The 27,149-nt window shown below is 42.4% G+C and overlaps 1 protein-coding gene across 1 annotated transcript in view; it reads left to right on the plus strand.

The window, feature by feature from the left end:
* Positions 1 to 329: 329 nt before the first annotated feature.
* Positions 330 to 27,149, plus strand: part of LOC135520813 (collagen alpha-6(VI) chain-like) — a 35,598-nt gene continuing 8,778 nt past the window's right edge. The window contains 34 exon segments of the mRNA XM_064946606.1: positions 330 to 467; positions 12,101 to 12,202; positions 12,512 to 13,005; positions 13,007 to 13,121; positions 13,205 to 13,792; positions 14,059 to 14,622; positions 14,744 to 15,361; positions 15,481 to 16,041; positions 16,190 to 16,747; positions 16,855 to 17,430; positions 17,546 to 18,130; positions 18,340 to 18,689; positions 18,800 to 18,878; positions 18,994 to 19,145; positions 19,770 to 19,862; positions 20,035 to 20,088; positions 20,252 to 20,323; positions 21,368 to 21,394; positions 21,601 to 21,699; positions 21,999 to 22,061; positions 22,362 to 22,427; positions 22,652 to 22,705; positions 22,817 to 22,852; positions 23,003 to 23,065; positions 23,203 to 23,265; positions 23,386 to 23,448; positions 24,110 to 24,172; positions 24,304 to 24,354; positions 24,745 to 24,780; positions 24,911 to 24,973; positions 26,110 to 26,172; positions 26,363 to 26,398; positions 26,501 to 26,537; positions 26,668 to 26,679. Coding sequence (XP_064802678.1) covers positions 12,127 to 12,202; positions 12,512 to 13,005; positions 13,007 to 13,121; positions 13,205 to 13,792; positions 14,059 to 14,622; positions 14,744 to 15,361; positions 15,481 to 16,041; positions 16,190 to 16,747; positions 16,855 to 17,430; positions 17,546 to 18,130; positions 18,340 to 18,689; positions 18,800 to 18,878; positions 18,994 to 19,145; positions 19,770 to 19,862; positions 20,035 to 20,088; positions 20,252 to 20,323; positions 21,368 to 21,394; positions 21,601 to 21,699; positions 21,999 to 22,061; positions 22,362 to 22,427; positions 22,652 to 22,705; positions 22,817 to 22,852; positions 23,003 to 23,065; positions 23,203 to 23,265; positions 23,386 to 23,448; positions 24,110 to 24,172; positions 24,304 to 24,354; positions 24,745 to 24,780; positions 24,911 to 24,973; positions 26,110 to 26,172; positions 26,363 to 26,398; positions 26,501 to 26,537; positions 26,668 to 26,679 — 6,430 coding nt within the window. The 5' untranslated portion in view covers positions 330 to 467; positions 12,101 to 12,126.

Raw genomic sequence — 27,149 nt, forward strand, 5'->3', positions numbered from 1 at the left:
GCCGTTTGAATTTCCCGAGGCAGCAATTCATCCAAATTGAGAGAGCCTTGCATAACCGATAAAGACCAACAACACTAGGCCTATATTGTAAAGGCTAATATTATAACACCAATATTTAATGGTGTTAGTCTCCTGGTACAAATAACCACTCCTGTTACATCACTTTACTATTTCTATCTGCTTCAGAATTTCCTTAGAATTCCTTCCCGCGGCTCCGAACATCAATTTTCCCGGTAGAACTAATTCAGGGGGATGTAGGGGTGTATATGACGCACAGGTCGTGTAGACTACACCGAATAGTAGCGGAATGAATACTGTAGGCTACTATTTGCCTAACCATTCAATGATTCGGGGCGGGGTGTGAGGAGTGGCCGGCCGTCCCAATTTCTGCAGAACAAGATTGGGCTTTGGGTTCTATAAGGGTTCTATTCCTGCCTGCGCGCACCAGATAGTGCATCAGCCACATTGTAAGTTTATACATTTTCCTCGCGCTTTTTTGTTTGTTGTGCATGCAAACCTAGTCTACATTTAAATAATACAAAAAAATTGTGATTTAACGAATTTGCTGACAATGTCTCAGTGTATATGCCTAATTATCCTTTTGAGGGACATACTTGGAAATATAATGTAGGTTTTTATAGACAAACTTTTGAATTCAATGGGTGGTTTTGAGGATGTTATTCTAAGTGCAAAGTTGTTCAGCACATTTTTTTAATATAAAATAATCGTGTTGGCTAATAAAATAAATAGGCTGAAGTGAATTGATCACAAATCCCTCTAATGATGGTGTCCATTGGATAGGTCTACCTGTCGTCGCATTTGCGTTCATTCAAGTTCAGCAAGTGAATAGTCTACTCTGAAATGTTAAACATTTAGGGCTACAAAGATAATACAGCTGCCTTGTTGATTATAGTTAGGCTACAGACAGCATGCGCAACTTGTATGTTCAACATGTTTGAAGAGTGTATTGAACAAATTAATTAGGTTCAAATTATTATGGAAAATATATATCTTTGCAGTGGATAAACCGGATAAAAAATAAACCGTAGAATAGTATGTGCGCGTAAGAGCATGTGTGCTTGAAATTATTTGTAAGAAATTCTTGTCCATTTGCCAAAATCATGTTCTGAGAACATTTGGATAACTTTCTCAAACATTCTGAGACAGTCTTTGTTCCCAAAATGGGTATGTTGGTTGTAGATAAATGGTGTTCACTGGTAGTGGAGCCTCCTGCCAGCTGGATGCTGTAACAGTATTTCACAGACACTCCAGACTACTGCAGATTATGCTTATCATACTACCCACCATTAATCACCATGCTGTACAGTTGCATAATAGACCATTCCCCTGTTAAAGTACGTTTGTTCACTAATGAAGTTTGTCAATGGATGACGCCTTATGATGCTGGGCTGTTAGTAACTTATGATGCTGGGGTGTTAGTACCTTATGATGCTGGGCTGTTAGTAACTTATGATGCTGGGATGTTAGTACCTTATGATGCTGGGATGTTAGTAACTTATGATGCTGGGATGTTAGTACCTTATGATGCTGGGATGTTAGTACCTTATGATGCTGGGATGTTAGTACCTTATGATACTGGGATGTTAGTACCTTATGATGCTGGGATGTTAGTACCTTATGATGCTGGGATGTTGTTATGATGCTGGGGTGTTAGTACCTTATGATGCTGGGGTGTTAGCACCTTATGATGCTGGGGTGTTAGCACCTTATGATGCTGGGGTGTTAGCACCTTATGATGCTGGGGTGTTAGCACCTTATGATGCTGGGATGTTAGTACCTTATGATGCTGGGATGTTAGTACCTTATGATGCTGGGATGTTAGTACCTTATGATGCTGGGATGTTAGTACCTTATGATGCTGGGATGTTAGTACCTTATGATGCTGGGATGTTAGTACCTTATGATGCTGGGGTGTTAGTACCTTATGATGCTGGGATGTTAGTATCGTATGATGCTGGGGTGTTAGTACCTTATGATGCTGGGATGTTAGTATCTTATGATGCTGGGATGTTAGTACCTTATGATGCTGGGATGTTAGTACCTTATGATGCTGGGGTGTTAGTACCTTATGATGCTGGGATGTTAGTACTTTATGATGCTGGGATGTTAGTACCTTATGATGCTAGGATGTTAGCACCTTATGATGCTGGGATGTTAGCACCCTATGATGCTGGGATGTTAGCACCTTATGATGCTGGGATGTTAGCACCTTATGATGCTGAGATGTTAGCACCTTATGATGCTGAGATGTTAGCACCCTATGATGCTGGGATGTTAGCATCTTATGATGCTGGGATGTTAGCACCTTATGATGCTGAGATGTTAGCACCCTATGATGCTGGGATGTTAGCACCTTATGATGCTGGGATGTTAGCACCTTATGATGCTGGGATGTTAGCACCTTATGATGCACCTTATGATGCTGGGATGTTAGCACATTATGATGCTGGGCTGTTAGCACCTTATGATGCTGAGATGTTAGCACCCTATGATGCTGGGATGTTAGCACCCTATGATGCTGGGATGTTAGCATCTTGTGATGTCTTGTTTTCTAACAGTGTATATCTAAAACCTCAAAGGGTTCATCGGCTGTCCCCATAGAATAACTATTTGAAGAACCCTTTTTGGTTCCAGGTAAAAACTATTGAAGCCAACACTTTTAGGTTCCTTGTAGAACCTTTTCTCCAGAGGGTTAATTTGGGAAACCTTTTTTTCCTAAGACAGTGTGATTGTTCTTTGGCCCAGATGAATGTCCACATGTTTGATTCTGTATTTTTGATGAGCCCCCCAATGCTTTATGAATAAAGGCAGCCAGCACTCACAAAGTTGGTACATTATTTTGTTTTACTCCATAGTTTGACTTTCCAGGAAACCATGAATCAAGGATTGAGGTTGAGCAGGTACAATGTTTGTGATGCTGGTTGTAAACTCAAGACACCATGTTGAGTCTTCGTCTGACCAGATAAACACAGTCAAGCACAGTTTATAGGTGCTGCACACACACACACACACACACACACACACACACACACACACACACACACACACACACACACACACACACACACACACACACACACACACACACACACACACACACACACACACACACACACACACACACACACACCACAGAGCAGAGTGTATACATCCATCAGTGGGTCCAACCCAGAGACCAGACCATCTAGTGACTGTTTATGGTTACCTGTTTATATTGCTGTTGGGGCAAATATTTTTTTCATGTTCAGGAAATTGCTCCAGGTGTGTTTACAGGTTCTGTCACGCCTTCTTTGACACCACATGAAGGCTGCTCATCAAATCCATTCATTATAACCCACACAATAATTCACATTTCCTTTTGCTGTAGGATTCTTTTCTGTTGTGAGAAACTGGTGAAATGAAGATCCTGCATCTGCAACCATTATTCTGCCCTGCCCTCCACCTCTCTTTCCAAATAACCTTTTCATTTAGATGGGATACTTTTGTTAAGACCAAGTTTGGATACTTTCTCATTATATCGTTCAGTGTTGCTCTATTTCCTTTCAGGATAAACAGTGGTTCTCTTCTTGTTGTGTCAGTCTGCATCACAATGCCCATGGACGTGCACCCTTCATTTGTTGCGGAATATCCTAATGGGGATTTCCGCTTAATAAACAAGACAATTAACGGGAAAGTGGCCTTTCAGACCATTTAGGGAAATATGTAATTGTTTCACCCCCAGGCTCAGACTTGATCTTGCCAAAGCCACATATTCTCATATACGTCTGTCAATAGTTTGCAACACAAACAATACCGTTTTTAGTCTTCAATGACATGCAAACCACAACAGCCACATCCATAAGTGCCCTGACTTAATTTCTCAGATGTACTGCATCATATCACAGCCAAATCAGAGAAGTGTGCTAAGTTTGAAGCTAATCAGTGCTACTCCAACTGCTTATGGTTCAAGTAGCCTTACATATTGTTATAGTTAAGCAATCTGGTACAATGTGATCATTACAATACAAATGCAGTGTAGTGTTCTGTTCTATTGATGATCAAGGTCACACAGTACAATGTTAATAATACTGTGTAATTACTGCGGTTGTTACTGTACTGCATGGCAACACTATTGTAGCCAACACTACATTACTTAAATCTACAACATTGGTTTGCTGAAACCTCAGCCACTGATAGATCTCAACTGCATCACTCACCAACCGCCACATTGTGAATAACAGTAAGACTGCAGAAACCACTGCTGCCAAGGTGATCTAATTCAGCTTCATGACAAATAAGAATCTATAATAACGTTTCACAGGCTTCTGAATTTTCAACATGATTGAAATGAGCTGTGATAGTGGTTTTCTGGAAAAGCTGCTGCCACTCCCCCTGTAAAAAGCATTTTGAGAAACACTCTGGCTGTGTAAACAAACTGACTGTGTTCACACAGCTACCCGAAGAACACAATTCACATTTTTTTTCCATATCCAATCTTTTTTTCTTGAGTTTCCAGACTCAGTGTCCAGACATTTTACCCATATCAGATTTGCTCATTCATTCACACAGATGTAGCCTCTGAAGTAGATGGCCGGGCGGGGTGGATGTGGAGCCAGAGAAAGCTGGGGTTCAAAGTGTAGAACACAGTTCATTTGAATATAACAATTGATTTTATCAAACACGACTATGCAACATTTTTATCTCTGGGACCCTCAGGATGACAAATCAGAGCAAGATTACTGAATATAAGTCAATTATTTACCTTCAGAGGTGACTATATCAAACCAGTTGCTGGGATAAACGTTTGTTCTCTCTCCTCAAACTATAGCATGGTATTTTTTCACTGTAATAACTACTGTAAATTGGACAGTGTTAGATTAACAAGAATTTAAGATTTCTGCCCATATAAGACATGTCTATGTCCTGGAAAGTTTGTTGTTACTTACAACTGTCATGCAAATCACATTAGCTCAACCGTCCCAGTATAGGGACACTGATCATGTAGAAGTTAAAATGTTGGGGTGGTTGCCATGGTAATGGCAGGTCATGTCCAAAAAAAGGAACACTTCAGAGTAAATCAGTTCTGATTTGAGCATCTAGACTGAGGTCACATATGTAGCATCAGAATTGTGTCAGGATTGAGATCCACATACAGTATGGTGGTGGTATACAGTAAATCATAAGATCAGATTCCATGTTTTTTTGTTGTTGCTGTTTAGACATTCGGGACAAGATCAGATATGGAAATAATTGACAAAATATCTGAATTGGGCTGCCTGTGTAAACACAGCCCCTGTGGTCCACAGCCAGACGAGCATGACCTGTAGTTCTGTACATTGAACAGCCAAGTTTTTGTTTACACCTCCTAAAGCCTCAACGTCTGTTTATAAAACACAGCCGGCACCAGCTGTAAATCAAAAGTGATAAGATATAATGTTAGGCTTCTCTATTTAGAGAAAGAAGACATTGCATTGGTTATCCCATAGGTCTAGGACATCTTGTCAGCAGAGCTAACAGCATACAGCTGTAGTGAAGAGCTCTGAAATAGGATCCATTCACGTGGATCCTATGATGAGGATTTTATTTATCTAACGAGGCAAGTCAGTTATTTTCAATGACGGCCTAGGAACAGTGGGTTAACTGCCTGTTCAGGGGCAGAACGACAAATTTGTACCTTGTCAGCTCGGGGGTTCGAACTTGCAACCTTCCAGTTACTAGTCCAACTCTCTAACCACTAGGCTACCCTGCCGCCCCATGATGATGATGTGTATGTTTAATGGAACAGTCATGCAGCTAAAGCAGTTAATAACTGATGCCTACCAGAACCCCACAGTCATCAGTTCAACAGTCAACATGGATTGATAGGTAACAAACAGAAATTAAGCTTGAAATAAACCAGCCACTGAAACCCTATTGTTGATTTATATGTTATGTTAAAGAGTCAGTCTTAGATATTTGTACTGGACCGTTCTGACCATAGACAATCTTGACCTTGACTCGTCATGAAGAGGTAAACAAAATGTTGGTGTAATCATTGTCCTGTGAAAGAAAGTAATCCCTAAGTGTCACACCCTGACCATAGTTTACTTTGTATGTTTCTATGTTTTGTTTGGTCAGGGTGTGATATGAGTGGGCATTTTAATGTTTGGCCTGATATGGTTCTCAATCAGAGGCAGGTGTGAGTCATTGTCTCTGATTGGGAACCATATTTAAGTAGCCTGTTTGGAGTTGGGTTGTGGTGGGTGATTGTCCTTATTCCTGTGTTAGTTTGCACCAGTTTAGGCTGTTTTGGTTTTCACGTTTATTGTTTTTGTATTGATTCATGTTTCCTTTTTTAAATTAAACATGAATCTCAATAGCCACACTACATTTTGGTCCGACTCTCCTTCACACCAAGAAAACCGTTACACTACGTTAACAGATCCCTTGTGCCTGAATGTTCACGGTCAATCTGTGACCACAGTTTGAGTGGAGTAGATGATTTGCCATTGTAAACAATGGGCCCCCACTTCTTTAGACCTCACTGTTTAGACTGGAAAGGAACTGCTTTGAACGATGCCTAAATAAACCGAGGTAGAGAACAGAGCGTGAAGGAAATGTGCATGGTGATCTGTTAGACCCAGATGTAAGTATATTCAGTGGACTCTGACCTGAACAAATGAGATGTCAAGACCACCCTTTTAATCACTGTCATTCAAATGAGATTCTTGTTTGAAGTGGGGGTCTGCAAATCCTGATTACGTCCAGATGCATCCGGTTAGGATGGACCCCCGTTTCCTGAATTTCTCAACTCATTGGGATCAGGCCTCAACAAGCAATGGTATAAGACTCTTAAACAACCAGACACATACAGTACACACAGACACTCTGATACAGTCAGTTTTAATTGCCGAGTTGATTATTGTTGCGCATTCTGACTGAAACTGTACAGTATGTTCTAGCCATTTCTCTTACCTTTTCTCTGGAGTAAGTCTGACTGGACCCAGGCACATCAAGCATTGTTTTTTTAAAGGGAAACCTCTCAGAATTGTATTTTTATTTTAGTTGGCTTGCAAGATAAGACGCCATATTTGGATCTACAGATAATCCATAGATAGGACAAAGGCCGTTTTGAAAATACTAAATACATTTATAGGCTGTGAAAGATTAGTGGAATCTGTGTGGGTTGCTGGACAGGTAGGATGACTGACAGTGAAGGTGAACAGGTGGTCAGGTGACAGAGGAATGGATGAGACTGAAGCAGGAATTCCTTTAACCATAAAGTGGTATATTTACTGAGTAGTCTGTGCTGCATCACAAAGGAAACAGATAACATGTATCCAATCAAATTCATAATCAAAGATCAAATCAGATCATTCATTATTAACATAATTTAGGGAATTCAACAGTTCAGTTCATTAAGAAGTCAATAGTAATCATCCGCGAGTCATTTAGGCTCGTAACTATATCATAAATCATGAAAGAATACAAACAGTGAATGGTTATACAATCTATAATCCCCATTATCAAAGGCAATCAGTTAGCAAACAATGACGTTTCTCATTTCACTCTTTCATTTGTTTTCATGTGTACATATAATTAATTTCAATACATATGAACCATATCGATTGCATAATTGGCCTATGAGGATCCGTAGGGCCGTAATCATTGACAATTCACATTACACAATATGTTTGAAGCGTGCATCTCCGGATCGCAACAGATAGTTCAGATGAAAGGTAACAGAGTCGGTGGATTCATGGACGCACAGACCTTCTGGATCAGATGGAGTTAAGGAAGAGAAAGCAGCGAGATCAGGCGATGGCAATTTCCTCCTTTTATGGAGTTGAGATCTGTCGGACATTTCCACCTGACCTAATTAAAGCGCCCCTGGCCCAGCTGAGTAAATGGCAATGAATTAAAGGATTATTCCACCAACTCCATGGGCCTTTTCTACAGGCTGTTTTACATTAGCTGAATCCTGTCCTAAGACATTTATAGGTTGTTTTACATTACCTGAATCCTGTCCTAAAGACATTTATAGGGGGTTTTACATTAGCTGAATCCCTGTCCTAAAGACATTTATAGGGCGTTTTACATTAGCTGAATCCTAAACACATTTATAGGCTGTTTTACATTAGCTGAATCCTGTCCTAAAGACATTTATAGGGTGTTTTACATTAGCTTAATCCTAAACACATTTATAGGCTGTTTTACATTAGCTGAATCCTAAACACATTTATAGGCTGTTTTACATTAGCTGAATCCTAAACACATTTATAGGGGGTTTTACATTAGCTGAATCCTAAACACATTTATAGGGGGTTTTACATTAGCTGAATCCTGTCCTAAACACATTTATAGGCTGTTTTACATTAGCTGAATCCTGTCCTAAAGACATGTATAGGCTGTTTTACATTACCTGAATCCTGTCCTAAACACATTTATAGGCTGTTTTACATTAGCTGAATCCTGTCCTAAAGACATGTATAGGCTGTTTTACATTATCTGAATCCTGTCCTAAACACATTTATAGGCTGTTTTACATTAGCTGAATCCTGTCCTAAAGACATGTATAGGCTGTTTTACATTACCTGAATCCTGTCCTAAACACATTTATAGGCTGTTTTACATTAGCTGAATCCTGTCCTAAAGACATGTATAGGCTGTTTTACATTATCTGAATCCTGTCCTAAACACATTTATAGGTTGTTTTACATTACCTGAATCCTGTCCTAAAGACATTTATAGGGGGTTTTACATTACCTGAATCCTGTCCTAAAGACATTTATAGGGGGTTTTACATTAGCTGAATCCAGTCCTAAAGACATTTTATAGGCTGTTTTACATTAGCTGAATCCTGTCCTAAAGACATTTATAGGGCGTTTTACATTAGCTGAATCCTAAACACATTTATATGCTGTTTTACATTAGCTGAATCTTGTCCTAAAGACATTTATAGGCTGTGCTGTACATTAGCCCTACTCTGTTTATGATTTTGTTGTCATGGAGGATTGATGGCTCATTGATTTGAGTTGAAAGATGAATTCTTCGCTCATGGAATGGCATGCTTTGAGCACTACTGAAAAGTGCAATTTACATAGGAAAAATGAATGTCAAATGCTGCACTTGCTATAGGCCTATTGTTTACCTTTTTGTTGGTGACACTTTAATATCTTGATAATATACAGATGTTTAAATGGCAAATCCACAGATGAAACAATAACAAAACGGTTGCCCCGCCTCTGTTTTGATAAAAAGCTAAGGGATGGGCCTGGAGAAATGTAACCACTCTCAGATTAATAGACAAAGACTGGTCATCCATTATATCAAAATTATTGATATGAAAATGACTGATCATCCATGATGTCCATGTTATGAGGCTAACAAGTAAATATATTTACAAGAAATTATAGGGGAATGTGCCCTAGTGGGCTAAACCGGCATGGCGACTTGTTAGACAAAAGGGGAAGTGGAGGTCGACTAAGAAGTCACTACAGAGTGATAATTATAACAATTGAAATACTAATCCTTTGCACATGAACGCTCACTCATTCGGGAACAATTACAAAACGTTCTTATATTTTGAGTTCTCATGGAGAGTGTCGTGTCTTTACTATCATTAAATTGAAGACTTAGTTTTTATCAAAGATTATCTGTAATTAGATTACGCGATCAACTGATTAATCATGTAACTGTAATTAACTAGGAAGTCGGGGCACCAAGGAAAATATTCAGACTACAAAGTTATAATTTCCTAATATAACTTTTCAAATATTTTATATCTGATCAATTAGTCTTCAAATTAATTAATTAATTAATTAACCTCACGTTAGTCTCATTCCAAACATCGTAAATTGTTGCTTATCTGCATGAACCCAGTCTTCACTCTGAGTCATACATCAATTGTCTTAAATCATTTATTTATTAACTAACTAAATCACAGAAGTGCATAAACAAACAAGTAAATATATTTACAAGAAATTATAGGGGAATGTGCCCTAGTGGGCTAAACCGGCATGGCGACTTGTTAGACAAAAGGGGAAGTGGAGGTCGACTAAGAAGTCACTACAGAGTGATAATTATAACAATTGAAATACTAATCCTTTGCACATGAACGCTCACTCATTCGGGAACAATTACAATCAATATATATATTTACGCTCAGTGTGTCGTCTTGGTCACTGTTGAAAAGTCCGTCTCTCTCTCTATTAGAGTGAATAGTTCAGAGTGACATTCATTCAAGTTTCGGCGGTTGTCGTTCTTCACGTTCAATGATACCAAATTCCTAGCTGCAGACTAGCAATTAATATCAAAGACTTGTTCTTATTCTGTCGGTATCAATAGTCTTAAGAGTTTAACCACGTGGTATGGTTAAAAGATTCAGCAATCATCTGCAACCTTTGTCCTCTCGTGATTGGAGGTAAGGATGACAGCAGTGGTGTTGTCTACGGCGATACGGATATCACTTATTACTGATATCTACATATCGCATGAATGTGAATCACACTGCTGCATGGTCTGTTGAAAACTTCTCAAAGTTGGGGTTTTATTCGGGAGTTGCAGAAAAGGGCCTGTCCCAGGATGCCCGACCCTAACTGGGCTCAAGGGCGGTCCTCTGATTTAGTTGAACTCAAAAGGGAATTTGAGTTTCCTTCATTAAACAGTCCAAAATCACATTACACAATTTTACAAACAGCATCATCCTCACTCGTTCATCTTATACAGCAATTAGATGTAAACCTCATATCTGAGGCTATTATATTAACAGTGTTATGGTAATGTGGCCGCACCGTCTCTCATGAGTTTTACCAAGTTGTAACAAATGGACCAGTGCGTAGCTGGATTCTTAACCGATCTTTTATACCTTCTCCGGAACATAAATGTTGTTCGGACCTCAAGTTCTGTGAGGTGGAAGAAATTCCTTTGTTCTGAAAATTCACACTGTCACTATACTGTGGCCATGAGGAGATAATCTCTTCCAGGAATTTACGACCTCTCTGACCACAGCAGCCTAGTTGTAGGAGGCAGGGAGAGGGGGATGGGGCTTGCTGTACCCAAAGAGGGCAACGTCATGACAAGTGTGACAGTTGAATTAAACTCATGAGGCACATATACATACAATTTATAAGTGTAAAAATGGATGTAGCAACTACAGATTGTCCCTTGTAAGTCTATTAAAAGTGTACAAGGTTGAGCATGTGTCCATTAGGCCTATGGAATTTTTTTTGATTAGCATGAATTAGATTGAGCAATAAAAGCCCCACCTTTATTCCATAGACTGGGATCCGCACTATGCAGATGTTGCAAGACCACATTTTTCACCGGCTGTCCACTGGTTTCAAAAACAATGATTGATAGACAGCTTTAACTTCTTGAATTCAAACATTTATTGGGTTGAAATACACATATAGATTTGTGAACAGCCATCCACAACAACAACAATCCATAAGGTGCAAATAGCTAAAAGAGAGAGCAGCAGTGTGATTCACATCAATGTGCTATGTAGATATCAATAATAAGTGATATCCATATCGCCGTAGACAACACCACTGCTGTCATCCTTACCTCCAAGCATTTATTCAAGTTGGATCATCTTTTGAAGCCGACAGCAGTCGCACCATTGGAAGACATAGCTTTGACTGTAGACTACAGAAGCCCATTCCTGCTCTTTTCCCGTGATCCATCAAACACATTTGGTGTGTCATCATATTGTCTCTGATTTGTGGTCAGACTCGCTCAGGTGGAACAAACTTAAACTTGCTCCTTTTTTCAATGCTGATTTGAATGTCATTGAAAAAAACAGAAGTGTTAGATTTGTTTATTTACGCAAAAACATCCTTTCTGAATTTAAAAATAATCCTTGAAGTAATCATGTTGTTTTTCAGATGTATCTGTACATGTAATCCTACTCCTCAACCCTGAGCATGAGCATGAGTAGCGCAAAATAATCTGTTATCGTGTAAGAAAAATGTATAAATGAAGGCTAGGATGTCACAGGATGCTATGTTTAAATTAGATCTAATCACATTTCAAGTTGTGTTGACAACAGATTCAACTGATCTGATAAACAGCAATTTTCTGTGTTCCAGCAGTTGATCTGTTCATGTTTGTGTTCAAGGAAAGAGACTAGAGAAACGTTCCAAGATGGAGGGGACACAGGGCCTCTTGGCCATCTTCACCATAGCAACATGTTTTCTGGTTAACGGAGCACAAAAAACAGGTAAGCATGTTTGTCTCCTGACATCTGAATCATTCCAGAATGCAGACCACAGTCCAGAATGGCATAAACATAGAAGCATTGAAGAAATACCACACAAATGCAAAATTATGACCAACTCTTTGGGGCTTTAGACTGCTGAGCAGTTATAAAAAATGGGTTTTGATAAAAGCACGCTAAAAATAATATTTGATTAATAGATTGATTTATTGATTAATTGCTTTCATTGCTCATCCCATGCACCAAAAACCTTGTTGTTTAGACACTTGTACGGAATTCTATTGGCTGACAACCATTTTCTTCCCCTCCCAGTCTGCAAGGAAGAGGCCGTGGCTGACATCGTTTTCCTGGTGGACGGTTCATGGAGCATCGGCTCAGAGAACTTCAAACAGATTCGCCAGTTCTTGTTCACGCTGGTTAACAGCTTTGACGTGGCCCCCGACCAGGTGCGCATCGGTCTGGTCCAGTACAGCAACACACCGCGCACCGAGTTCCTCCTCAACACCTTCCAGGACAAACAGGACATCCTGCAGTACATTACAAACCTGCGTTATATGGGTGGTGAAACCAACACGGGTCTGGGCCTGGACTTCCTGCTGAACGAGCTCTTTGTTGACCGCGCAGGGAGCCGGGTGAATGAGAACGTGCCCCAGATCGGCGTGGTCATCACTGACGGTGAATCAATGGACAATGTGGGGCTGCATGCCCTTAAGCTGAAGAAGCAGGGCGTCACGCTGTACGCCATTGGGATCAAAGAAGCAGACGAAGATCAGCTGAAGGAGATTGCCACTACACCTCACAACCACTCACGTGTACAGCGTGTCGGACTTTGCTGCGCTGCAGGGGATCTCCCAGAGCCTCATCCAGGTGCTATGTACTACCGTAGATGAGGCAAAGAGACCAATATCCAAAGTGGTACAAGGTACTATAACAGTGTATTTATTGTTTCAATTTGAAAAATATTTTTTATAAATAAATGACATTATTATTTTCCTTAATCTCCAGAGTGCCTCAACGCCACAGTGGCAGACATTGTGTTCCTTGTGGATGGCTCCACCAGCATCAGCCCTACAAACTTCCAGGAGGTTCGGAGGTTTCTCCACAGCTTCATCGAGGGGCTTGATATCGGAGCGGACAAGGTTCGCGTAGGACTGGCCCAGTTCAGTAATGAGATCCAGAAGCAATTCCATTTGGGGGAACATACGGACCAAAGGGCCCTACTGGAGCAAGTGGACAGGCTTCCACAGCTCGGGGGAGGCACAGCCACCGGTAAAGCCATTACTGTCCTCCGGGAAGAGTTTTTCACCAAGGCCAACGGTAGCCGCGCTGATCAGAGGGTGCCTCAGATTGCTGTGGTGCTCACCGACGGGGAGTCTGCGGACAACATAACGCTGCCAGCCAAGGCGCTAAGGCAGCAAGGGGTCATTGTGTTTGCTATTGGAGTTGGGGCAGCCAACATCAACGAGCTGAAGTATATCGCTAACAGGCCCCATGAGCATTTCCTGGTCAACATAGAAAGTTTCCAGGCCCTACAAACACTTTCTCAGGGTCTGCTGCAGACTGTCTGTGTCTCCATGGAGAACCAGAGGATGGGTAAGGGACTTTTATAAGGAAACATACTGTATGTTGTAACAAATTGTGAATGTTGAACTTGCAAAATATGTAATCCAAGTGACTTGCCTTAGTTATACCATGGGATACCATTCTAAGCAAAAGTATGCAACCTTGAGAGGCAGACATTGGTTACAGCCGCTTTGCCAACATTAAAGTCAACATTCAAAGGACCATTTCTAAAAATGAAAATAAAATATGACATACATTCACACTGTTGTCATAACAATTATTCCTTCTTTTTTCAGCTCTAATCCCAAAATTCTCTGATATCTTCTTCCTGGTGGACAGCAATATGATACAGGCAGACTTCCAACTGGTCAGAACCCTTCTGATGCGACTGGTCAACCAACTCAACCCGAGCACTAAAACGATGCGCCTGGGTCTGGCCCAGTTTGCCCAGGACACCAAGGTGGAGTTCTTACTGAACAGCCACAACACCAAGGAAGAGTACTTGGCAGCTCTTAGGAAATTCAGGCTGCCGCTGCGTCCCAACAGGTCTCGTCACCTGGGCGATGCCCTGGAATATGCCCGTGCACACTTCTTCACCACAGAGTCTGGTGGCCGTAATGAACAAGGCTACCGGCAGTTTCTAGTCACGGTGACAGGGGGGGATTCGAAGGATAATGTGATGAAGGTGGCACGTACTATCAAATCTGAAGGGACAACCATTGTGTCTATCGGGTTGGGTGAATCTACACTTCCAGAGCTAAAGTTAATGGCCACCTCGCCATTCTTTTACCAGACTACATCCATCACCTCTGTGCTAAAGACTGTCTTTGAGACTGAAGAGGTGGTCACTGTGACTGATGGTAAGGGCATTTGTGGATTTTTGCTGAATTAAGTGAATATCTGATCTCTTGTGAAATAGTTGCTCATTATACATAAAGGATAGCAGATTGCTGTTGACTAACAATTTCCTCTCTATTGCAGATTGCAGTGAAGCTTCACTGGCTGACATTGTGTTTATAGTTGATGAGTCTTCGAGCAATAGAACTGCAAACTTCCAGCTGGTTCGTGGATTCATCCACAAGATAGTAGACGGCCTAGATATAGACTTCAACAGGGTGAGGGTGGGCATCGTCCTCTATAGCAACAAGGCCTCGGCCCAGGTCTACCTCAACTCCTTCCAAGAAAAAACAAATATCCTTCAGTTCATCAAGATCCTGCCCTACCGTCGCGGTCTCACATACACTGGCGAGGCCCTGGAGTATGCCAGGGAGAATATGTTTATCAAGGAGAGGGGCAGCCGGAAAGAACAGGGGGTGCAGCAGGTGGCGATAGTTATCACCGGAAAGTCCCAGGACAACGTAACTTCTCATGCCGCTGCACTGCGCAGAGCTGGCGTCACTGTCTATGCAGTGGGGATCAAGGATGCTGACGAGAACGAGCTGAGACAGATCGCTTCAGATCCCCCTAACAAGCACGTATTGCATGTGGACAGCTTTGCCAAGCTCAAGACACTGGAGAAGAGCCTGAAGAAGAGCGTGTGCTACAACATCCTTAAAAAAGCAGTCAAAGACAATGCAAGGACGTACACTGCCAAGCAAAGTGAGATCAAAATGACTGTAACAATGCTTCTTGTTGTTTAATTTGTAGAGGAATGTTGATACAGACATAATGTGATCTCCGAGATGACACTAGTGCTTTCTTTTCTCTTTTGATTCTAGGCTGTTTGCAGACAGATGAAGCAGACATGTTCTTCCTGATTGACCACTCAGGGAGTATTGAATATCCAGACTTTGCTGACATGAAGACATTTATTAACAAATTCATAAACACATTCCACATCGGACCGCATCATGTCCGCGTGGGTGTGGTAAAGTTCTCTAATACACCAGCTCTTGAGTTTGATTTGACAACCTACCCCGACAAACCTTCAGTGGAGAAAGCAGTGGATGGTATCATCCAACTTGGAGGCGGGACAAAGACCGGATTAGCGCTGAACTCTATGGGTCCCCACTTTGATCGGGCTAAGGCCACCCGTAGTAACAAAGTTCGCGAGTACCTCATTGTCATCACAGACGGAGAGTCTGAAGACAACGTGAAGGATCAAGCAGCAAAGCTGAGGGCGCAGGGCATCACCATATATGCCATTGGGGTGAAGCTAGCTAACGATACACAGCTGCTGGAGATTGCTGGCAGCCAAGAGAAGAAGTTCTTTGTCAACAACTTTGACGCTCTGAAACCAATAAAAAATGACATCATCACAGATATCTGCTCCCCTGATAGTAAGGGCAATCTATTGTTTTTAAGTGTGACATCTTATTATTTTCTGATTTCAGTAAAAATATGAAACACCTTGTCTCTTGCCAGGGATTGATTATGAGCACACATTATATAAAAACAGCTAAATTAATATTTGTTCTCTATTCATAGTTTGCAAGGACATGAAGGGGGACGTCCTCTTCTTGATCGACAGCTCAGGTAGCATCAACAAACCAGACTTCCAGAAGATGAAGGTCTTCATGCAATCCATCATCAACAAATCTGACATAGGCCTGGATAAAGTGCACGTGGGCATCATACAGTTCAGCATCAGCCAACAGGTGATCTTCCCTCTCAACAAGCATAATGATAAGGAAGGCATGTTGCAGGATTTACAAACGATGCAACAGATAGGCGGGGGCACACACACCGGCAAAGCCCTGTCCTACACCTCGCAGTTCTTTGACCCACTAAAAGGAGGGCGCACTAACGTGAAGCAGTTCCTGATTGTCGTAACCGATGGTGAGGCGCAGGATGAGGTAAAGTCTCCTGCCAAGAAACTTCAAGACAAGGGTGTGATCATCTACGCTATTGGGGTGGTCAATGCCAACAATACACAATTACTGGAGATCAGTGGCGCACAGGAGAGGGTCTACTCCGAGAGGGACTTTGATGCACTCAAGGCTTTGGATAGCCAACTGGCATTGGCAATCTGTGATCCGGAGAGAGGTAAGTGTCACTTGGTTCATGAAACATTACTTAAAAGCAACAATGAGTTCACATTTCTTAGATTTTGACATTGATTTTTTCCTCTATCTCTTCTTCTCTTCCACTAGAGTGTGTGAGGACGGAGATCGCAGACATTATTTTCTTGGTGGACGGCTCCACCAGCATCAGCTCAGATAATTTTGACATAATGAAAAACTTCATGATGTCCGTGGTCAATGAAACCTCTGTTGGGGAGAAGCAGACACGCTATGGTCTGATTGTCTTTTCAGACAACCCCGAGTCTAAATTCACACTCAACGAATACAAATCTAAGCGAGACGTCAATAGTGCCATCACAAAGCTTAGAGAGCCCAGTGGAGACACCTACACTGGAAAGGCACTCAAGTATTCCTTGGGTTATTTTGGTGCACAGTACGGCGGGCGAAAGGCCCTAAATGTTCCCCAGTGGTTGATGGTGATCACAGATGGTGAGGCTACTGACCCCTATAGCCTAGCTGGGCCAGCCAAGGAGCTACGGGACAATGGGATCATAGTCTATAGCATCGGAGTGGTTGGAGCAAATAAGCAAGAGCTTGAGCTCATGGCAGGGGACACGAATAAGGTTTTCTTTGTGGATGACTTCCATAAACTAGACACACTGCACAAAAATATTTCCTTTGAATTCTGCCAAACCAGCAAACCAGGTAAGACAGAATCCAACTGTAAAAACATCTAAGCTGAAAGTACAAAGCCTTGTAGCTTAAGCATTTTGAAATTAGATGGTTCAACATGATCTGACGTCTTCTCTTCTCCTCTTAGTCTGTGAAAAAACGCAGGGGGATCTGGTCCTGTTGATTGACAGCTCAGGGAGCATCAGCACCACCGACTTCACTATCATGAAGAAGTTTGCCACAGACCTTGTTTCCAGCTTCAACATTGCAGAGCAGTCCTTCCGGGTGGGAGTCGCCCAGTTCAGCAGTGATCCTAAAAAGGAGTTCTTCTTGAATGAGTATTACACAGAAGCAGAGGTGAACAACCAGATAAACAATATGATGCAGATTAGGTACACAACGAACATCGGAAAGGCCCTGGACTACGTCCGTACAGAGTACTTCCAACCAGCTAGAGGGAGCCGTATCAATGCCAAGGTCTCTCAGAACCTGGTTGTGATCACTGACGGACGTTCAGATGATGATGTTGTTCATGCAGCAGAGGAGCTCAAGGCCATGAACATTGAGGTGTTTGCCATCGGTATCGGGAAAGACCACAAACCTGTTGAGCTTGGGCAAATCACTCTCAACCCGGAAAGGGTCTTCTCTGTACAGGACTTTGCCAGCCTGGACAAGATCAAGAAGAAGGTGGTGGATACTATCTGCTCCTCCAAGGTACCAGACACTCAAGCGGGTGAGTAAACCGTATGCACGTTTTATTTCCTCTGTCTCTCCTGACTCAATGCAAAACCCTCGTCAAAGAATGCTTGTTACTGTTTGAAAAGGCTATTTCACATTGTCTCTCATATTAACCTTGAGTAAACCTAACACATAAAGCTTTTGGACTTGTTAAAGGGGTTCATTTGGATGATAAGTAATAATGAGTGTTTCTGTGTCCAATAGGCTGCACCATAGACATCGCCATGGGGTTCGATATTACACACAGGGCCACCGCCCAGGGGCTCTTCGATGGCCAAGCCCAGCTACAGGCCTTCCTGCCACAGATCATCCGCTATGTGTCCAACCTGAAGGGCCTGTGCTGCGTGGCGGGAGATGGTTCCATTGAGACTAACATTGGCTTCCGCGTGGTGGAGCAGGACGGAAAGGTTCTCTACGACTACAACTTCGAGAAGTACGATGAGAAAATTGTGGAGAAGGTTATGGCCCTGCAGACCTCCCAGACAACATACTTCAACTCCTTCCTCCTGCGCTCCTTCAGTGATAAGTTCCAGAAATCTAATGCTGGCGTCAAGGTGGGCCCAAACATTATGTCTCCTGTGTGGTTGATCACAGACTCCATAACATATATTTTGTTGGTTATTTCACATTGTAATAACAATGTCACAACTACTTTGTCCTTTAGGTGCTGGTGATCTTCTCAGACGGACTCGATGATGACGTGATGAAACTGGAGCAAGAGTCGGAACTTCTCCGCACTAAAGGTTAAAGAACCAGGGGAAACCCACCGAAACGGACAAATTTAAGAACATTCATGAGACAAAAATGAACATTAAAATGGGTTATACTTTTATCTCTGTCTTCCATGTCACATTTCAGGAAAAGGTATCAACGCCCTGCTTACAGTCGCCTTAGAAGGGGTCCAAAATGCCAACCTTCTTCAGATGGTGGAGTTTGGGCGAGGATTTGGCTACAAGCAGCCGCTCAACATTGGCATGCACAATTTAGGAAACACCCTGTTGACACAAATAGTAAGTGGTTCATCATTTTGTGACAACAGAATCAGAACAACCCTTTTCGTTGTATCTCCCTGTGTTGTAGTAATACAGTATGTCACTTAGACTGGCTAAGACTCTTTGGGTTGACATGTAAATCCTTTATGTCTCTATCTACAGTAATTCCATTTCCAGTCATATTCCCAGCTGTAGGGATAGAGAAGTATTTCAGATATGTCTGAGTATTTTGGGTCATACAGTACAATGACAAATGTTTCTGTTTAAAAAAGCGGATTACGTGACATTGTTGAAGGATGTCAGAAATGACAGAAAGGAATTGTCAGTCAGGTTGGAAGCATCAAAACTAGAACTCTGGGGTCATGGGAAATGGGATATAGTACACCATGAAATAGAGTCGTCACTTGCTAGAAATGTACTTAGCAACAGGAGCCACTGGAGACAAGAAAAACAGAGCAGTGACGTGATTGGTTGTTTTTAGATTGGCTTTTGAGATGAGTGCCTCCAAAGGTGTCTCCAATTATGAGGGTATGTCAACAAATTACATATTAGATTTAATAACACATGGTCTCATTCTCTCTCTTTCTATCCCACTCTCTACTTCTCCCCCTCTTTCTTCCCCCTCTCCCTTTCTCCCCCCAGGACACAGTGGCTGAGAGGGAGTGCTGCAATGTGATGTGTAAGTGCACCGGACATGAGGGTATCCGTGGCAACAGAGGACGCCCAGGGACAAAGGTGAGGCCCTCTGAGCCTTCTTTATAAAATGTTACAGTGTTTAAGATGTGACGTGACACAGTAATTTAACACTGTTAAAATACTGTAAAGAAGATGTGGGTCTATGTACTTCGTCAGTCCTCCCTTTGCCAGTTTCAGTTTCCTCATTTGTTTTTCGTTTCTCTCCTTACAGAGTCAGCCAGGACTGAAAGGACATCCTGGCTTCCCTGGCGAGGAGGGGGGAATTGTAAGTGTGTGTTTTCAGGGAGGGAAGAATAATTCTCAGTGTAGTATTCAGACATCTGACAAATCAAAACATATGAATCGTGGATGGTGGGCAAGGTCTACAAGTCAGTGACCTTTGACCTTAAAACCAATGACCCTTGTCCTTGCTCTCTGATTTCCCACAGGGCGAGAGAGGTCCACCAGGTCCCACTGGCCCACAGGGACTACAGGGCTGTTCTGGGAGGAGAGGCCTCAAGGCGAGCTGATGGACTACTGACTAACCAAAAATCTATGTTTATAGACCGTCTGGTCTGGAATGTTTCCCATTAGATGTCTTCCCGACATCTGCTTTTAGATCACCTTTTACCATGACCCTGGGGCAGTTACCTGTCCAAAATAATCCCATCGGCCTCCCGGGTGGCGCAGTGGTTAAGGGCGCTGTACTGCAGCGCCAGCTGTGCCATCAGAGTCCCTGGGTTCGCGCCCAGGCTCTATCATAACCGGCCGCGACCGGGAGGTCCGTGGGGCGACGCACAATTGGCCTAGCGTCGTCCGGGTTAGGGAGGGCGCATGACTTTCAACCTTCGTCTCTCCCGAGCCCGTACGGGAATTGTAGCGATGAGACAAGATTAGTAGCTACTACAACAATTGGACACCACGAAATTGGGTGGTGTCCAATGAACCATGATGCGCTAGAGTTACCAGTCTAAAATAATCCCATCTGATCTCTGAACCATGATGCGCTGGAGTTACCAGTCTAAAATAATCCCATCTGATCTCTGAACCATGATGCGCTGGAGTTACCAGTCTAAAATAATCCCATCTGATCTCTGAACCATGATGCGCTGGAGTTACCAGTCTAAAATAATCCCATCTGATCTCTGAACCATGATGAGCTGGAGTTACCAATCTAAATTAATCCCATCTGATCTCTGAACCATGATGCACTGGAGTTACCAGTCTAAAATAATCCCATCTGATCTCTGAACCATGATGCGCTGGAGTTTCCAGTCTAAAATAATCCCATCTGATCTCTGAACCATGATGCGCTGGAGTTACCAGTCTAAAATAATCCCATCTGATCTCTGAACCATGATGCGCTGGAGTTTCCAGTCTAAAATAATCCCATCTGATCTCTGAACCATGATGCGCTGGAGTTACCAGTCTAAAATAATCCCATCTGATCTCTGAACCATGATGCGCTGGAGTTTCCAGTCTAAAATAATCCCATCTGATCTCTGAACCATGATGCGCTGGAGTTTCCAGTCTAAAATAATCCCATCTGATCTGTTTTTTTCCAGGGCTCAAGAGCCTACAGAGGGGACAGGGTAAGTGTATGAAGCTGTGGATACCACGTTCACACAGCTAAATGTAGTGTACAGTAGAAACCTTTCTATGTGCAGTATTCTAGGTATTTTGTCTTAACCGATGGAAAGCCAGGTTTACCATGGTGCTTTCTTTTTTTCATTGTGTGGATGTAAACGTCTGCTGTTGTTTAGTGTGTTGTGAATCAGTGTGCACATTACCATGGCAGGGTGATGATGGAGACCATGGCCTTGATGGGGTTGATGGTGAACAGGGTCTGATTGGAACAGCTGGAGCTGCAGGAGAGAGAGGAAACCCAGGAAGACCAGTAAACACAATTTCTCATATTCTACATATATTTCGCCAATATACTACTCCTAGGTCACTGATATACTACTTCTATGTCATTAATATACTACTGCTATGTCATTAATATACTACTCCTATGTCATTAATATCGTTCTCATATGTCACCAATATACTACTCCTACATCACCAGTATACTACTCCTATGTCACTAATGTCATTCTCCTGTCACCAATATACTTCTCCTATGTCCCCAATATCCTACTCTTACTCGATTCTCTTCTCTAATGTCTAACCTATTGATGGTGGGTTCTCTTGCAGGGCAACAGCGGTCTCATAGGAGAGCCAGGAGTGAAGGGGCAGCGTGGACTGAGAGGTGACCCTGTAAGTCACATAAACTATGGATGCCATTTAACAGTGCAAATGACTTACGATGGTTCAGGGACCAGTATCTGCTGGGTTTAGGTTTTCCTTTCAATTAAGATCTAGATAACCAGACGAGGGCAGTTCCTCACTAATTAGTGACCTTAATTCATCAATCAAGTACAAGGGAGGAGCAAAAACCCACAGAGACTCGGAACGAGTTTGGAATGAGTTTGACAGTTGTGGTTTAGACTGTAACAAATGCTGTGTTTCTATATTTATTTTCTAACTGCTTCTAAAAGTTAGACTCTGGTCTTTTAGGGAGACTCTGGAGTGGACAGCATTGTCGCGGGTCCCAAAGGAGGAAGGGGAAATCCAGGACTACCGGTATGTAGCTTGTAGTTGGCCACTGTCAATGTACTGATCGAAGAATCACAATCGCTTATTCACCAAGTTCATTTGCAAGTACCAGATCATTTTGACTGGCTCCTTCTAGTGAGTAAAGCAGGATTCCCTTACCGTCCTGGAGGGTGACAACACTGCTGTTATTCTAATCCTCTCTCTCCCTCAAAAACACCTTTTCTCTCTTGTCTCTTTTTCCACACCGACAGGGAGACCCAGGAGAAGAGGGCAGTCGAGCAGAAAGTGGAATCGTTGGAAACCCAGTGAGCGAAGTTTCATTTCTGCTAAGCTGTCCTTTACCTGTTATACTGATGTTGTCTCACCTTTTTGGTCAATTGTCAAGTGATGATTATGTCCTGTGTCCTGCTTTGTAGGGTCCTCAAGGAAGAAGAGGTCTCCCTGGTCCAAATGTACAGTAGGCAGCATTATCAACAAAGCTACTTCATGAATAACAGTCCCTAGGATTACTATCTATATTTACTATATGTACCCATTACTGTGTTATTTGTGTGTGTATGTGTGTTTTGTGTGTATGTTTGCCTGCGTGTGTGTGTGTCTAGGGAACACCAGGGGATCCAGGAGTAGCAGGCCTCCAAGGAATTCCTGGCCCTTCTGGACCACAGGTAAGTAATATATACCCATTCCCCTCATCCACAACTCCACAGTAATGCTACTACTGATGCACTTCTGTTGCATTTGGAACAGTCCCCCCAATACCCCAGATACTGTTGCTGAACATGTTTCTCTCCTGTGTGCACAGGGTATAAGAGGAGACTTGGGCCAGCCCGGACCCAGGGGCCTGCAGGGTTTACCTGGACCTCAGGTCACTTTCTTATCATTCTACTTCCATCCCATCTCACCACATTGAGGATGCCTGATACATAAATCCTACTGTTATGTGATGTTGACATGTAATGATGGCGTATGAATGGCTTTTCCCTCAGGGACACCTGGAACCATGGGTGGCAAAGGATCAACAGGAAGACGAGGGATAAATGGACAGAAGGTGCATTGCCTTTGTTAGCAATTGATGTTATTCTTCAATAACACAAACTACAAAGCAAATCAGGGGGAGAAAAATAGGTTTATTTGAGAAGGATAAATCAAGATGTTATGCTGGGAGGTAAATGTTCAGATGTTCAGTCTCCCCTGTCCTCAGCTTTTCCCCACTGAACAAAGGAACAGGATGCCATTTATAAACCCCATCCTAGTTTAGGGTTGACCAATCAGAAGTCCTTGCAGTACAACTTGGCCAATGGCCAAATAACAAGTATCCTGCACCAGACTCCATGTACAGAACGTAGCACACGTCACTCTGAGTTCAGGAGTGACATTTGACCGATTCTAAACAGATGTTGAACTGAAACCCAACTCCTATTTATAATTCCCTATTGACCATTAGGACTTTTAGTACGCTCGTCCTCTCAAACCCTCAAACTCTGCATTGTGTATTTATCTTCAAAATATTCCATTACCTTTGACCTACAGTTATGTAATACATTACAATACAAAACATTGGCCATCTTGGTAGGACAATTTGTTACCAGGCCTGCAGAGCAACAGAAACATATTACATATAGACACATAAAAAGTATACCTTAAAAATGTCTGTAAAATAATGTTTTATAGCCCTTCTTCCAACCCAATACTGTGTGGTTTCCTCACAGGGCCAACCTGGGGACCTCGGAGTCAACGGAGCCCTTGGAACACTTGGGCCAACAGGGATGCCGGTAAGGTGTTGCCTTGTCATTACACACTTTACCTGCATGCACACACACATGCTGTACACACACTGTAAGACTGTATGTGTTTGTAAGGTCATGTAAGAATGGGACGTGATGGTGTGTTTTCTTTACTACAGGGTCTTGATGGCAGTGACGGCCACGGGCCTCCCGGACCCCAGGGAATGAAGGTAAGGTTCACTTACTCAGTACTGAGATCAACAGCTGCTGTCCATAAACATCATAGTAGTTGATGAGGTTTTCCCCTTTGGAAAATATTGTTCATGTACTTAGTAGATTATAAAATGTCTCTCTTCATCTAAATGATGGTCGACTGACCGAAAGCTCAGCTAAATGAAATAAATGTGCATCTGACTGGAAGTGTTCAGAGACTTTTCCTACTTCTCTAGTGTCGTTTTATTCCTCCAGCACCTTCACTAATCAGATCTGGTTCTGTGCTAGATTCTGCCTATTATCTTTTCATTCAAATGAAAAGATTTTAATATACAGTAGATTTGTATTCCAGACATGTTTGATGGACACTAATAAATGATTCCTTGTGTTTTGTGATTACTTTAAAGGGAGAGTCTGGTTTCCATGGTTACCCTGGATTACAGGTCAGTTATTGATGTAAAAGTTCCCCTTTCAGTATGGATAAGAGAACAAGGCTGGAATTCAATCATGGCACATTGCATTCTGAAGCTCACAAAAAGTAAACAATCCCCTTTTCCTGTTTGTCATCTTCAGGGTGAAAGTGGTGATTTTGGAGTCAAAGGAGGTCCAGGCTCCAAAGGAAACCGAGGCAGAGGGGTGAGACTCACACACACTATCGCCAGGAGACCCCAGTGTGTCCTGTTGCACATGCATTGCTGCAATTGTTAAGTCAATACTGCTAAATTTTTAGTGCCCAGTCACACTTTATTTGGATAATCCCAGTGTATAAAACATTGACGCCTGCTTTTTCCGTGACATAGACTGACCAGGTGAATCCAGGCGAAAGCTATGATCCCATATTGATGTCATTTGTTAAATCCACTTAAATCAGTGAAAATGAAGGGGAGGAGACAGGTCAAATAAGGATTTTTAAGCCTCGAGACATTGATTGTGCATGTGTGCCTTTCAGAGGGTGAATGGGCAAGACAAAAGATGTAATTGCCTTTGGACAGGGTATGGTAGTATGTGCTAGGCGCACCGGTTTGCGTCAAGAACTGCAATGCTGCTGGGTTTTTCAAGCTCAACAGTTTTCTGGACCAAGAATGGTCCAATTCTCAAAGGACATCCAGCCTACTTGACACAACTGAGGGAAGCATTGGAGTCAGCATGGGCCAGCATCCCTGTGGAACGCTTTGGAGACCTTGTAGTGTCCATGCCCCGACAAATGGAGGCTGTTCTGAGGGCGAAAGGGGGTGCAACTCAATAGTAGCAAGCTGTCCTTAATGTTTTGTACACTCAGTGTAGATGCTCTACAGATGGTCATACTATTAACAAACTATCTGTTGATAAGCAACTGCTTGTTAATGTTACAGTTAGGGATAGGGTTAGGTTTTCATTTAGGGTTAGTTTTAGAATTAGGCTTAGGGTTAGTTTTAGAATAAGGGTTAGGGTAAGGGTTAGTTTTAGAATTAGGGTTAGTTTTAGGGTAAGGGTTAGTTTTAGAATAAGGGTTAGGGTTAGTTTTAGAATAAGGGTTAGGGTAAGGGTTAGTTTTAGAATAAGGGTTAGGGATAGTTTTAGAATATGGGTTAGGGTAAGGGTTAGTTTTAGAATAAGGGTTAGGGTTAGTTTTAGAATATGGGTTAGGGTAAGGGTTAGTTTTAGAATAAGGGTTAGGGTTAGTTCAAACTTCAGACCTTGTGACATTTGCTTGGGCCACAGGTACTAATATGTGTTGACATGTATAGAATCTTCTGTTAAAATGGCCATATGTTACGATGTGATTGAACCAGGGGAACTCGGGCAGATCGGGTGAGTCAGGAGATCCCGGATCCATTGGACCACCGGGACACACTGTTAGTATTTCATTTGTTTTTGGATCTATAAAAGGAACTTTACAAATCTCATGTATTAGTTGTTTTATTATTGTTATTTGTTTCAAGTGAATAATAATAGTAGTTATAGTTTTGGTTTTACAGTAGAAGTATTGGCAAGATATTCACTGTTTCCATGTGGATTTCTGACTAATTCTCTATTTCTATCTAGGGCTCTAGAGGCAGACCAGGAGAGAGAGCCATGTCTGTATGTGTATTCTGTCTGATTTTTGTTCCAATTTAACTCTAAAACATTTTATGTAGAGAATCTTGAGAGCTATTTAACATGTTATTTTATTTGTCTCCCTAGGAATGCCAGCTGACAACCTATATCCGTGATAACTGTGGTAAGCTCTTGGTATTCCTACTCTATATGTGTCAATTGCTTTATTGCTGGTAAGGTCATGTTTTCATAAGCAAAGATGAATTCATTCCTAATTTTGTCTCTAAACTATGATATTTTTCTCCCCCAAACAGCATGCTCTCAAGGTATGTCTCCATTAACCCTTCATCGTCCAAATAAATGTATGTACTTGACTGTAGATTCTGGTGTAATCAAACCAGAACTCTGGGCAAAGTGATGTTATGAATGGTTGTCATTAAAAATACCATTGCCCCCCTCTTCCCTTCTCTCTCTCTGTACCTCTCTCCCTCTCCCCTGCTCTGTACCTCTCTCCCTCTCCCCTTCTCTCTCTCTGTACCTCTCTCCCTCTCCCCTACACTCTCTCTGTACCTCTCTCCCTCTCCCCTACACTCTCTCTGTACCTCTCCCTCTCCCCTACACTCTCTCTGTACCTCTCTCCCTCTCCCCTTCTCTCTCTCTCTCTGTACCTCTCGCCCTCTCCCCTACTCGCTGTACCTCTCTCCCTCTCCCCTACACTCTCTCTGTACCTCTCTCCCTCTCCCCTTCTTCTCTCTCTGTACCTCTCTCCCGCTCCCCTACTCTCTCTGTACCTCTC

This window comes from Oncorhynchus masou, chromosome 29 (genome assembly GCF_036934945.1).
Source record: "Oncorhynchus masou masou isolate Uvic2021 chromosome 29, UVic_Omas_1.1, whole genome shotgun sequence".
NCBI classification, from domain to species: domain Eukaryota; kingdom Metazoa; phylum Chordata; class Actinopteri; order Salmoniformes; family Salmonidae; genus Oncorhynchus; species Oncorhynchus masou.